Source organism: Phyllostomus hastatus, unplaced genomic scaffold (assembly GCF_019186645.2).
Source record: "Phyllostomus hastatus isolate PE091 unplaced genomic scaffold, TTU_PhHast_1.1 phas_contig_86, whole genome shotgun sequence".
Lineage (NCBI taxonomy): Eukaryota > Metazoa > Chordata > Mammalia > Chiroptera > Phyllostomidae > Phyllostomus > Phyllostomus hastatus.
The window spans coordinates 77,195,519-77,208,904 of NW_025333977.1; the positions used below are offsets into that span (position 1 = coordinate 77,195,519).

The window sequence follows — 13,386 nt, forward strand, 5'->3', positions numbered from 1 at the left end:
AGTGCCCAGTATTATTAGTCAGGTTCCAGTCTAAGAAACAAAAACTAGTTATTTTAACAGGGAAAATTTAATATAAGGAATTCATTTAAAAGACATTGGAGGACTGAAAAGGAAAAGGAGGACACTGAAATAACACAGAAATGGCAGGAAGCAGCTACCACCCTAGGCTGGAGAAACAAAGGGAAGAGTTTGGGGTTATTTGAACACAGAAGCTTAGAAAGGGGTGCTGGGACCCAGTTTTCTGTAGAAAGAACACTAGGTGTCTCAGAGGAATGTGGAGGCAGCGGGGGAGTGGCAAGTGAAACCAACTGTCACTGCCAGAATGGGATTGTGGCTGTGACAAGACTGTAATGATGTTTTTCTTTTCACTTCTACTACTAGGAAGCTCAGAGTCCAATGGGTTGCCCACTTTTGGCAAATGAGTAGAACTTTGTGTCATTATGACTGCAATGATTTTTATTGTATTACTTTATTTATGATTATTTTATTTTAACATACTTTACATTATACTGTGTACTTCTTTGTGAATCTCCTCAAAATTTTGTGGAAACCCTTGGAATATTTCTTCCTCCATCTATATTGCCATCATCTATATTTGGATTTATACATTCATCTATAACTTTTAACCTCCATTTACACTTCATTTTACTGCCATGTATGCCTCATCAATACCTCTATCTATAATTTTATCCATCTATAACTATGAGGGAGGCAGAGACAGTCCAACTCTGTCTTTATAGTTTCAACTGTATCTTTTTGACCCAAATTTGAATATGAAAGCATAATTAGGAAGCTTTTTTCATAAAGACAGCTCACATCTTTTCTTCAGCCTCCACTGTGTTTCCATAAGAAAGCCTTGCATTGAAAGATATACTAGTGGGCCTGTGATATAGAATCACAAACTTAAAAAATTCTAACCATCAAGAAATCTCATTCATCATTTCATTTTTTTGGAAAGGATATATAAAAAATGAAATGTCAGGGCTATAATGTCAGGACTGTTTAAAATGTCAAGTGCTTGTTGTTGCATAGCCTGGCTGTCTGCTGTTCTGATCAAACCTCCAACTGGCATAATAATTACAGATGATGCATTGCATTTTCAGGCACAACTGGACCCAGAGTTATAACAAGCCAGACAGAAACATTCTCATTGCCCAGCCTGAAATTTTCTCCTTTTACTACAGAGCTTAAGACTTTTGCCTTTGCAACAGAACATTATTAGTGATTCAAGACAGCATTTGGAGTCAGGAGTGGGAAAGAAGAACAGAAAAAGAGTTTCTCAATAGACCAGAGCTCAGTCATTTATGATGTATGGATGCAACAAGAGCCAAGAGGCAGTAAACACATTTGCGGAATACATGGTTAGTCTAAGAAGTATGCTAACCTGTGGAGACACCGCCCAGATCATCTAGTTCTATTTCAAGACGAGATTAATTTGGGTGTGCGAGGAAGCATACAGGTGAGCTCTATTTTGAACTGACAGATATGGAGACAATTCTTCAGTTTAATCGTCGTATTCTGATCTGCTCAGAGAATACTAATGTGTAAACAGAAAAACAACAATGCTCTGTCTATGATTTTTATGGAAGGCTCTGTGGGACTTAAGATAAGTGATATGTTCATAAACTGACACCAATTATAATAAAAACCTGAAGTCAATAACATGTACCTGGGGGAAATTTCATTTCTTCTTAACTGAAATCTGGAAAAGCCCTTCTCAAAGCCACTTCAGTGTCATCTTCTGTAGACGAGCCTTGTCAGATGGTTTGAAGGAAGCTTCCTCCTGTGTCTGGCTGCTTCCCATTACAGATAACTTTCAGGACATTGGAAAAGTCGAAGCTCTTGGAAACAATCTCCAGAAGATCCTGATCTTTTTCTGTGCCATTGATAAATTCTTCTAAAGTCAATTCTCCTAGAAAATAAACAATTAACAAGAGGCTTTGTCCATACCACTCACTGCCATATACAATATATTCACTGGTAACATTATTGATATTTTTCTTTGATATGTTTTTACGTCAGCCAGACTCTAAATTCTTAGACTGCCCTTATATAGAAAAGCATTCAAGGGTAGGATCTCTAGTGAAAATAAAGATGATGAATACAATCTATTTTTATTTTTGGGCTGAGATGTGAGATAAAGCACCTGTGAGCTCATATACATTCACATCTTTACACAGTTTTGGTTACTTGACCTTTAATCTTGAAGATACACTGAGTCATAGAAGCATGAAGATTGAAGATTTCTAAGATCAGGAGGAAACAATTGTTTGTAAGGCTGTTTTCAATATTCCTCTCTTTCAGAAAAAATTCCAGATGCTCCAAAATTGTGAGACAGGTTAAACACTTATTCATTCCACATATTGGTCATTAGTTCTCCTCTTCTGTTCTGATTGTTGATTCCTAATGTTATTCCCTTGACTTAAGCTTTAGCCTATGCTGGCCAGTCCAGTGCTATAAAACAATGTACTCCTTTGTATACTGGCTGCCATATTTTCCCACTACTCTCATCCCACAAGACAACTTTTCAACATTTTTGGTGGGTATGTGGTGGAGTTCTCTGTTGACTTATTTGTATTATAATTATGAGTGTATTCAAGTAGATGGGTACAAATGCAATTTCTGATTTCAAAGAGATTGTATCTAGTAGAGTTTGTGTCTGGGTGGAAGACAGGCCAAAGACAAGTCAAGGACGTTCAGTAACTAGAGCATGTGCACTTGGTGCAGGAAGTCAGCAGAGATTGAGATCAGGTGTTGCACTGTGCCTGTACTTCCTAATGAATAAAGACAAATATCTAAGATACAACCACAGTGATTCAAATATAAATAAGCATGAATCATTACATTCTCATAACATACTTTCCTTTTGTTTTCAATGGTAAAATACTAAAATACATTTTGTAGAGAGAAATCTAATCTTTGCTCCTTATGTTTTCTTTATGCCAAAGAAGTCTGCGCAAAATCCCAACTAAAACCTCAGAGGGTAGGAATAGAATTCTCTGTCTCATAAGGAATGTACAATGTCCAAAATGAAGTAGATAAAATTGAAAATAAAAAGGAGTGGGAAGTGTGTGGGTGGGAGAGTCACATGGGTGCAGAGATGGTGGGGCAGGGGGCCATACATAACAAAAGAACAACTGTCAATTGCAAAGGAAAATCACAGCTGCCCATTCCCAACCTAAGAAATTTTTCAAATCTTGAGGGACTCAGTGTGACAAAAGAGCAATGGGAGTGGAGATAGGAGAGCTGAAGTAGATTTTGACCACTGTTTCGACACTTCTCTGTTATCACTGCTGCCATGAAAGAAGCTGTCTGCAGGCCTGGGGTATAGTCGCATGTTGACTAAAAGACAATGCAGGTTACAGATGTAAAAAAGAGTGAAAGAAATACTTTTTAAAAAAATATTTTTATTATGATATATATTTTTCCTTTTTAAATTATTTTTCAGTGACAGTTTACATTCAACATTATTCTGTATTAATTTCAGGTGTGCACCATAGTGGTTAGACAGCCATATGCTTTACCAAGTGTCCCCGCTCCCCTTCCCCAATATTTCCAGTGCCCACGTGGTACTGTACATAATTGTTACAATATTATTGACTCTATTCCCTGTGCTGTACTTTATATCACCAGAATTGTTTTGTAATGACCAATTTGTGCTTCTCAATCCCTACAGAGTTCATTACACCACTGGTCAGTGTTACTGGTGCTCCTGCATCACTCAGTACAAATTTCTGCATTTTCACTAGAGAGAGGACAGCTACCTATGACTTTATCTTTGGTCCTGTTTCTGCAGTCTGATTATATCTTCTTGATCCTCGTGGTTGATATATTTCATCCTATTAACACCTTACATATTTTTATAACAAATCAAAAAATTACTGCCCCCCCAAAAAAGCCAAATTTTATTGTGTGTGCCCATATTAGCATATTGCTCTAAAGAAGTCAGCTTGGTTTTAAAAGAAACCAACTTTTGTAAAAAAGTTTTATTTTACCAATTAGTACTAATTCTTATATTTTAGAACTTCAGGGGAAAAAATGATGCTGGGACTTGGAATTAGCAAAGATGGGAATGAGGAATCTTAGGAGATGAGAATGATCAGATATTCAAAGAAGGATGCTGAGGAAGATTTGTAACAAAACAAGTTATATATTCATTAGCAAGGCCGCATAGAGGCATTTAGCAATATTTTATAGCAGGGGTGTTTTATTTTATTTTATTTTATTTTTAAATTATAGTTTACTTTCAATATAATTTTGCATTAATGTCAGGTGTACAGCACAGTGGAAAGAAGGTGATTGTTGAGCAGTCATTTAGGGTAAAAGAAAACAGACAGAGCATAAAGGAAGACATTGAGTGGCTGGCCAAAAAGACATGTTTTAGAATGTGGAACATTCTGGAAAGCCACAAAAGTCACAGTGAAGCAAACTGAAAACTGGGAACTACCAAGAGATCACAAAATCATAGCAGAGTTTTAAGTGTTACAGAACAGACCCAGGGTGGGGGCAAACAGTATACTATTACCAAATGGACCCACCCTTGTGCTCCGGGGTCCCCCACCCCCTGCTAGTTTCACCTTGTCTGCCTCCAGGGAAAGACGTCTCTCAATGGCAGAGATTAGTGAAAAGGAAAGGGATTATTTATTTAAAGAGTTATACAAACTTAAGAATAATGACTTAATGTCTTCATTGAGATCCCAAAGTCCTGCACAAATGCACAGTTCCTCCTTCCCCCTCTTCCCAGTCTAGGGTACCGTATCTCAGAAAAAGAAATAGAAGTCCATGGTTCTTCTCTGCCCAAGACACGTGGTGCCAAAAAGACCCCGAATGGCTACCATGCCTGGGTTTAAATCCCAGGGCCAATCTTCCTCTGCACAACATTTCTGACTCCTCCCACAATTGGCCACAGCAGCCAGCATTTCTGTATTTTTCCAGCTTATTGAGCTAGCATAGTAACTCCAGGCAGGTGTGGCCCTGAGGTGTGGAGTCAGTCATCTCCAAGTTCTTACACAGGCACTGTAACAAGGAGGAGTTGCCTCCCAGTTACATCATGGATTGAAGTTACTCCCATCCTCCTGGCTCAAGCATGGCCACAGCTGTTTAACATATCTATGAAGCCAGTTAAAGGTTATAGATATGTTAAATGACCATTCTAGAGGTTATCTGCAAAACCATTGCTATTCAAAACAACTCTCAATGGCCCTGCTCCATGTGTCCCATCCCCCAGCTCAAACTTTTGGGGACAAGGACATCCCATATGTATATATATATTTTTCTAATATTTTCTGGACACCAAGTTCTAGACCCCATTTCAAATCCCTACTTGCCCCCTGCCGACTACACCCTGTTACATAAGTACAGTGGTTTCTTCTTTTATATGAGGAAACTCAGTGCCCTCTGATCTGTTCCCAGTTTGCTTCACTGTGACCTGTGTGACTTTCCAAAATGTTCCAGTCTAAAACACATCTTTTGAACATCAGGGAGTCTAACTGGCCAAGAAGAAGGTAGGTAGATACACTTTGCCTCCTCACACAATGAAAAGGACAACAACAAATTTAAAAACAAAAAATAACCAGAACTACCATAAAATCAAACTGTATGGAAGTTCAACAACCATGAGTTGAAGAAGAAACATTCATCCCGATTGGTAGGAGGGGTAGAGATGGGCAGCTGGGCTGAAGAGGACTCATGGCAAGGCAGCAGGTGGCAGACAAGGCAATCCCACATTTGCATGCAGATAACCAGGAAGAACAACTAGGGGGCAAGACAGACTGCACAACCCGGGGCTACAGTGTGGGGAAACAAAGTCTCAAAATCTCTGGCAATAAAAACCTGCAGGGGTTGTGGTGGTGGGAGAAACTCCCAGCCTCACAGGAGAGTTTGTTGGAGAGGACCACAGAGTCCTAGAATGTACACAAACCCACCCATATTGGAATCAGCCCAGAAGGGCCCAATTTGCTTGTGGATAGAGGGGAAGTGACTGAAAGTTGGCCAAAAGTAGATCAAGTGGTGTTGTTCCCTCTCAACTGCCCCCCCCTGCACTGCCACAAACAGTGCGGCATCACAGTGACATGGATTGCCCCACCCTGGCTAATACCTAAGGCTTCACCCCTCACTACATAACAGGCATATCGAGACAAAAAAAAATATGACTCAAATAAGAGAACAGATCAAAGCTCCAAAATTAGAACTAAGCAATGAAGAGATAGCCATCCTATCAGGTGCAGAGTTCAAAAAACTGGTAATCAAGATGCTCACAGAAATGGTTGAGTATGGTCACAAAATAGAGGAAAAAGTGAGGCTATGCAAAGTGAAATGGAGAGAATTGTACAGGTAACCAACAGTGAAATGAAGGAAACTAGGACTCAAACTAATGATTTGGATCAGAAGGAACAAATAAACATCTAAATGGAACAGAACAAAGAAACAAGAGTTCAAAAACATGAGGAGAGGCTGAGGAACCTCTGGGATAACTTTAAAAGTTCCAAAAGCCAAATCACAGTGGTGCCAAAGGAAAAGAGGAAGAGCAAGAAATTGAAAATTTATTTGAAAAAATAATGAAGGAGAACTTCCCTGATCTGGCAAAGGAAATAGACTTCTAGGAAGTCCAGGAAGCCCAGAGAGTCCCAAAGAAGTTGGACCCAATAAAGCACACAACAAGGCACATCATAATTACTTTATCCAAGATTAAAGATAAGCAGAGAATCTTAAAAGCAGCAAGGGGAAAGGAGGCTGTTATCTACAAAGGAGTTCCCATAAGTCTATCAGCTGATTTCTCAAAAGGAAACTTGCAGGCAAGAAGGGGCTGGAAAGAAGTATTTGAAGTCATGAAAGGCAAGGACCTACATCCAAGATGACTCTATCCAGCAAAGATTTCATTTACAATAGAAGGGCAAATAAAGTGCTTCCTAGATAAGGTCAAGTTAAAGGAGTTCATCATCACCAAGCCCTTATTATATAAAATGTTAAAGGGACTTATGTAAGCAAAAGAAGATCAAAACTATGAACAGTAAAATGACAACAAACTCACAACTACCAACAACTGACCACAAAAAAAAAAAACTAAGCAAACAACTAGAACAGGAATAGAATCCCAGAACTGGAGATCACATGGAGGGTAATCAGTGAGGAGGGGGTAGGGAAAGAATGCAGGGAAAGGTACAGGGAATAAGAAGCATAAATGGAGGGTACAAAATAGACAGGGGGAGGTTAAGAATAGTATAGGAAATGGAGAAGCTAAAGAACGTATATGTATGACCCGTGAACATGAATTAAGGGTAGGGAGGAATGAGAGTGGGAGGGGGTGCATGGTGGAGGGGAATAAATGGGGGAAAATGAGACAACTGTAATAGCATAATCAATAAAATATATTTAAAAAATAAATAAAACACATCTTTCTGGTCAGTCACTCAATGTCTTCCTTCACATTCTGTCCATTTTCTTTTACCCTAAACGTCCTCTCAATAATCACCCTCCTTTATTTCCCCTTTGGCTTCTTTCTGTCTCTTTTTACTGTCATTGTTTATTTTATAAGGCACTTAAGTCTTTTTTGTCCCTGTGCTATGTGGCACTTCATTAAACTTTTGGCTCTTAATGTTGTGAACAGCATCTATAAATCTTCCTAAATCAAGTCAGGAACAACTTCTCAGCAGCTCATGGTGCAATGCAGACTGCTCTTCTTCGAGGAGTAAAGGTTGTGGAATTTCACGCTCAGTCATTTATCCCAACTTGTCTCGCTGCACTCTCTCTTTCCAATCTTCAATAATATTGAATATTGAACTTCAGTTTTCTGTCTTTGTGATTCTCATCAAGCTCTCCTCCCTGGATGCTATTGTGCATAATATAAAAGTAAAAGTAGCTTGAATTATAACAATAATACTTTTTCATGGTAAAAATTGAAACACTGCTGGAAGGTGTAATGAAAAGAAAAAAATCTCTCCTTAACCTCTCTCTGGTACCCCAATTCTACTTTCCATTGGCAATTAACTCCTATTAATCAATCTGTGTTTATATTTTATCAAATTTTGCAATGCATATAATATGTTAATTTCCAAAATAGTCTCCTCAGGTCTTTCTTCCTAGAGATAGAAATACATATTATGCTTGTTTCTTTTTTATTTCTTCCTTTGCTTTTCATAGGACATTTTATCAGACACTCGTTCATTTGTCAACTATTTCTGGAGTACCTATGTGCCAAGAAGTAGGACAGCAGAGGAAATACAAGGCATATAAAATGGAAATAGTTTTGTTAGCTCATCTTTTTATTTTTAGCATTATTCCTATATTTCTTTTTAGATTAGTCTTCTAACTTTGCTAACTACCATCATGATTATGCATAGAATACTTCATAGTTGTTATGTATTTTTGTATGAACAGACCTCATATTGATCATTCTTTTGCAAACAATTTGCAGTCTAATTGGGGTTTTCATATATGTCCCTGAAGTTTTTCTTGTTGTATCTTGGTGTGTTTCACTATTCACTGGATCATCAGGTACTAATGATGTGCTTGCTTTTTTTTTAAAGATTTTATTTATTTATTTTTAGAGAGGGAAGGGAGGGAGAGAGAGAGAGAGAGAGAGAGAGAGAGAGAGAGAAACATCAATGTGCGGTTGCTGGGGGTCATGGCCTGCAACCCAGGCATGTGCCCTGACTGGGAATCGAACCTGTGACATTTTGGTTCTCAGCCTGCTCTCAATCCACTGAGCTATGCTAGCCAGGGGCTTTTTATTTTGGTATACTTAATTGAACATCTCTATTTCTACCAACACTGATTTTTTAAAAGATTTTATTTATTTATTTATTTATTTATTTATGGAGAGAAGGGAAGGGAAGGAGAAAGAGGCAGGGGCTGGGGGAGAGAGAGAAAGAGAGAAAGAATCATCAATGTGCAAGAGAAATATCAGCTGGCTGCCTCTCACACCCCCCAACTGGGGACCTGACCTACAACCCGGACATATGCCCTGTACGGGAATCTTTTGGTTTTCGAAACTATGGCCAACCCACTAAGCCATCCCAGTCAGGGCCCAACACTGATGCTTCCATAACAATGATAATAAAAATAAAAATCATATTTGACTAGGCTTATATAAATGTAGAGATAGTCTCCTCTGTGTTATTGATACAAACTTCCCCTTTATGTGTGAATGAAGCACTTCTTTCTCCTCTGTCAAATACTGGTAAATCCTTTTATACTTCCGTAAATATCAGCCTTCTGCGTCTTCATTACTTTCTCTTCCTTGTCCTCTGGTGCACTGAGCTGTCTTTGTCCAACAGTACAATTTTATCACCCTTCTTTTTTTATACACATGGAATGACCCAGCTGTTTCTTGATGAGATGATATAACAACTTCCAATAATCTCCACGTGAAAGTGAATTCTATCAGTTTAAGCTCTGCATATGCATTTGCCAAGAAATGGTGTTTTATTGTTCTTCCAAAGTGCAACTAGTTTGATATTTTCATTTCTTTTTATACAAGTTTTTATCAGAGGAAATGATTCATGTGATTAGTTCTATAAGCTATTCCAGAAACCATAATTCATTCTCCCTCTTTTGACATATTCTCCCAGGTAAAAGAGTTCAATTTTCTAACTGCAGGTACCTCAGTTAATGCCTGAGCATCATGCCTTTACTCCCCCAAACCATATCCTTTTTCAATCCAGATCTTTCTATTTCTAGGCCTCTTCCAACCCATAGTCCCCATTTTACTAGTTCTTTATACAGTGTTCTTGAGAAACCTGCTTCATTTTCTTGTTTTCTAGAACATATTGTCTATTCTTTCAAACAAATAGATCTGAGTGTCTTCTTAAAGATATTACAATCCTCATATTTCTCCGAGGAAGGTCACCTTTTTTCTATTCCCCTTCTCCCACCACTAGAAACAGCAGGTATAGGTATTTTCAAACCTTGTTGATCTGGCTTTTGAAATTCAATGTATACTAAGTCATAAACATTTATGATTCCCTATCTACTTCCAGAATATGATTTCAGCTCCCAGGAAGAAAGAGTTTAACCTCTCTACTTCAATCTCTGCCATCCTACAGGAACTCTACATATAACAATTAAAATAAAGTAGAACACAACCTACAGCATTTCCCCTATTTGGTGATCACTGGCTTTGGTTGCATACTCTAGATAATGTTTCATTGGCCTCATAAGACCTTCCACTCTCCACTTCTCTGGTCTCTTTCTAGCTTCACTTAACTTTCTCATCAACTCATGGAACCTGCATTTGTTTCTTACAAACTTTCACACCAAATAGCTTTGATCTTGGTAAACTAGTAAGTGAACATTCTGACTTGAGATTGAGGTGAGTCTGATCTAGAACTAAGTCCTTAAGAAAAGTACTGATGCTATTTATTATCCCCAAACTGTTCTTCTGAAAATTATACTCTTGTCCACTTGTTGGCTCATTCATAATGGCAATTTCATTTGAACTCCCTTTCAGCCTCCTCACCATCCCATCCTGGTTTTGCATGTTTGCACATTTGACCAGTGCAAACTGCCACACTCAACATGGGTCTCTACTGCCCTCTAATGTCCACTATAAGAAGAGACCCACCATGGGCCAGGTTGATTCTGTGGAAAAGTACTGGATTGATAACAATCATGGCTGGAGTCCCAATGCCTCATATCCATACTTGTAAACGAGTCTCTTATTAACATTATATTTTACACATTCCAAACTTTCTTTTTTTCATGGACCATTCCTAGATATGCTGCCTTAATCTCAAATGAATATGCTCACCTAGCCAATTACGTGAGCATTTTCTCTTCTCTTGGAATATTTGTGTCTCCCCTTTTCAGTCTGCCTCTGAAGAAGTGAACCTTCTTTTATCCAAAGAAGAATCCATATCTTAGGGTAGTAAGAGCAGATGAAAAAATGATCAGAAGGAGTAGAAATGTAGAAAAGGTAGAAAGAGCAGAAATGGGGGCAAGTATGGACAACTCTTCCCAGAAATGTGCAGCCAAAGGGAAGAAACAAAAATTGATAACAGAAGAAGATAGAATCATTGAAGGAAGGATTTGTTCAGTAAGGAAAACTAAATTTTATTTATAAGTTTATGAGGAACCTCCAGTAGAAAGTAAATGATGACTAGAACATGAACCAGAGCAAACAGCAGTGGGTTCTTCATCTCATAGTCTTCCATTTTTCTTTCCTTGTATCTTCCCTTTACTCTTCTTCATCCTAAAGTCTCAGGCACCATGCACTGAATATAAATGTGGTCAGAAATACTTGCTCAACTGAATTGTACCAATTGGAAAATACTGGACTCATCAAATTATGTAGCTCAAATGATATCACAATTAGGGTTCTCTTGAAAGGTTCATGCTTTTGTCTAAAAAGGTTCATGCTTTTTGTCTAAATGGCACACCCACCACTACCATCTCCTACTTTGTAAGAAAAGTGAGCCTGAGGAGAGCAGCTGCCTTACCATCGTGGTTTATATCAATCTTATAAAACACCAAGCTGGTGAATTCTTTGGGACTCAGAGTTTGCTGGCCATTGAGGGCTTGTATGGTCTGCAAAGAGAAATTAAATCAGGGAGGTTAACTCTGCTGGAAGTAAAAACATTTTATGGCATTTCTACCCCTATGTGACAGAATTTGGGGATGTATACATGTGGGTTTTATTATCTAACTTATTCTAGTCCTTAAAAATAAAAAAGATTTTATGTCAGTTCTGAGTATTGAGGCTTGGGAGTTAAATGATCTGAATACAGACCGAAGTTTGATTTTATATAGCACAGAGGCGCCCATTCAACTTATTAGGTCACAAAAGATGCCAAGAACCCACTGGAGAAAAAAATTGCAGTGGTCACTGTCATAACAATTGCAGACCCAGAGAACAGATGATATTTTCCATTTCAGACCTATCATCTTTGATCTCATGGATGAACATAAAAAGATGATCTGTGAATATCCAAGGCTTCCTTTCTGGCTTCTGACATTGGTACCTCTAATCCTTTCTGCCCTTTAATAGAATGTTTGAATGGAGAGACAGATATTTATGTCTTGGAAGGACATTGAATTTCTCTCCCACTCTGCCAGCACCTTTTCATCATAAAAACTGTCAGGAGACTTGAGAAAAATGACATTTCCAGCTTTTCTGTGGAAAGATTTAAATCCCCACCCCTCATCCATGTTCCAGGTAATTAAATTAAACAGCCCATAATTAACATAAAAATTCATAATAAGCTTAAAAAAAGACACACACACAGAATAAATTAGTCATCTGGAATTTGAACATAACTATCTTGATTGAACATCAGGGAATCTTTTTAGAAAAACTTGTGGCGACACATTTCAGTTAGAGGGCATGCTCTAAAACATGACTATATCTTTTGCTGTTTTTCTTGTTTTTTTTTCATAATATTCCTTCATTTTTAACACAATAATCATAAGTATTTCCATATATTTTATTTAGTTACAGTAAAAGTAGAGGAGAGCCAATTAAATAGAATGGGAAAGATGAAGGTCTCCTATTTTTGCTTTTGATATTGGTGCCCGGGCAAAGAATGATAGACACATAGCAAACTAGACAATATCATAGAATAAGGAAGCTTTTTTCAGCATTATTGCTGTAGTTCAAAACTTGCTGAGGAAGCTGTGCTTAGAAGTAAGACTGGACTTCCTAAATTTAAACAATAAAACTGAGGCTGCAGTGCCACTGTGATCAGATTGATCATATCCATGGGGATTTTATGCAACATGTATGTTTTTGCACCCTTGACAGCACAGCAGCAAGGATTCAAGTCTCCTGGCACTTTGGCGATACTTGCCACATAGGCTGCGGAAACAACACTTTGAATTTCAGGGGTGGTATATGTTTTCTATTAGCAATCTTAAATTTTGCTGTTTCTCAAGCATGACTAGTCCTGAAACCAGGATTAATCACAATAAACAGTTGCAAAGCACCACTCCTGGCCCTAGCAATTCAAGGTCTCACTGTTAAATATAGGGCAATATAGAGTAATTGTTACGGTTATGTAGCATCTTATTAAATGAAGTTTTTAGGTTTTGTAATGTCTTGGCAGAGACACCAGAGCCTAGAAGATATGGTTAGGCCTCCAGTATCCCCACACCCTGAAGTGACTTTAGTCCTCATAGAAAGAAGTCATAATAAAAGATTATAAAATGTCTAGGACTTGTCCATCACCAATCCCCTGGCAATGCAAGTGAGAGTGAAGGATTGATTGGAAGGTGACAATGCTCAAGGGGATATTTTTGGAGGGAACTGTCAAGCCCTGTGTCTTCCCTCTTTTTTATAAGAAGAGCATGGTGGGGAGATGAGGAGGGAGAATGGTTTGTTTTATTGTTTCCTTCCTTATTTAGTATATGCTCTTTCTCCCGCATTTTGCTAAGCTTTTCTCTGACTACTCCCTG

At 38.2% G+C, this 13,386-nt stretch overlaps 1 protein-coding gene across 1 annotated transcript in view; it reads right to left on the reverse strand.

Annotated features, from left to right (window-relative positions):
- Positions 1-1,803: 1,803 nt before the first annotated feature.
- GUCA1C (guanylate cyclase activator 1C) overlaps positions 1,804-13,386 on the reverse strand; it is a 36,808-nt gene continuing 25,225 nt past the window's right edge. Inside the window, exons 3-4 of the mRNA XM_045850771.1 lie at positions 11,396-11,523; positions 1,804-1,912 (exon numbers count right to left, since the gene is read on the reverse strand). Of these exons, the coding sequence (XP_045706727.1) occupies positions 1,804-1,912; positions 11,396-11,523 (237 nt within the window). The remainder of the gene's footprint in view (positions 1,913-11,395; positions 11,524-13,386) is intronic.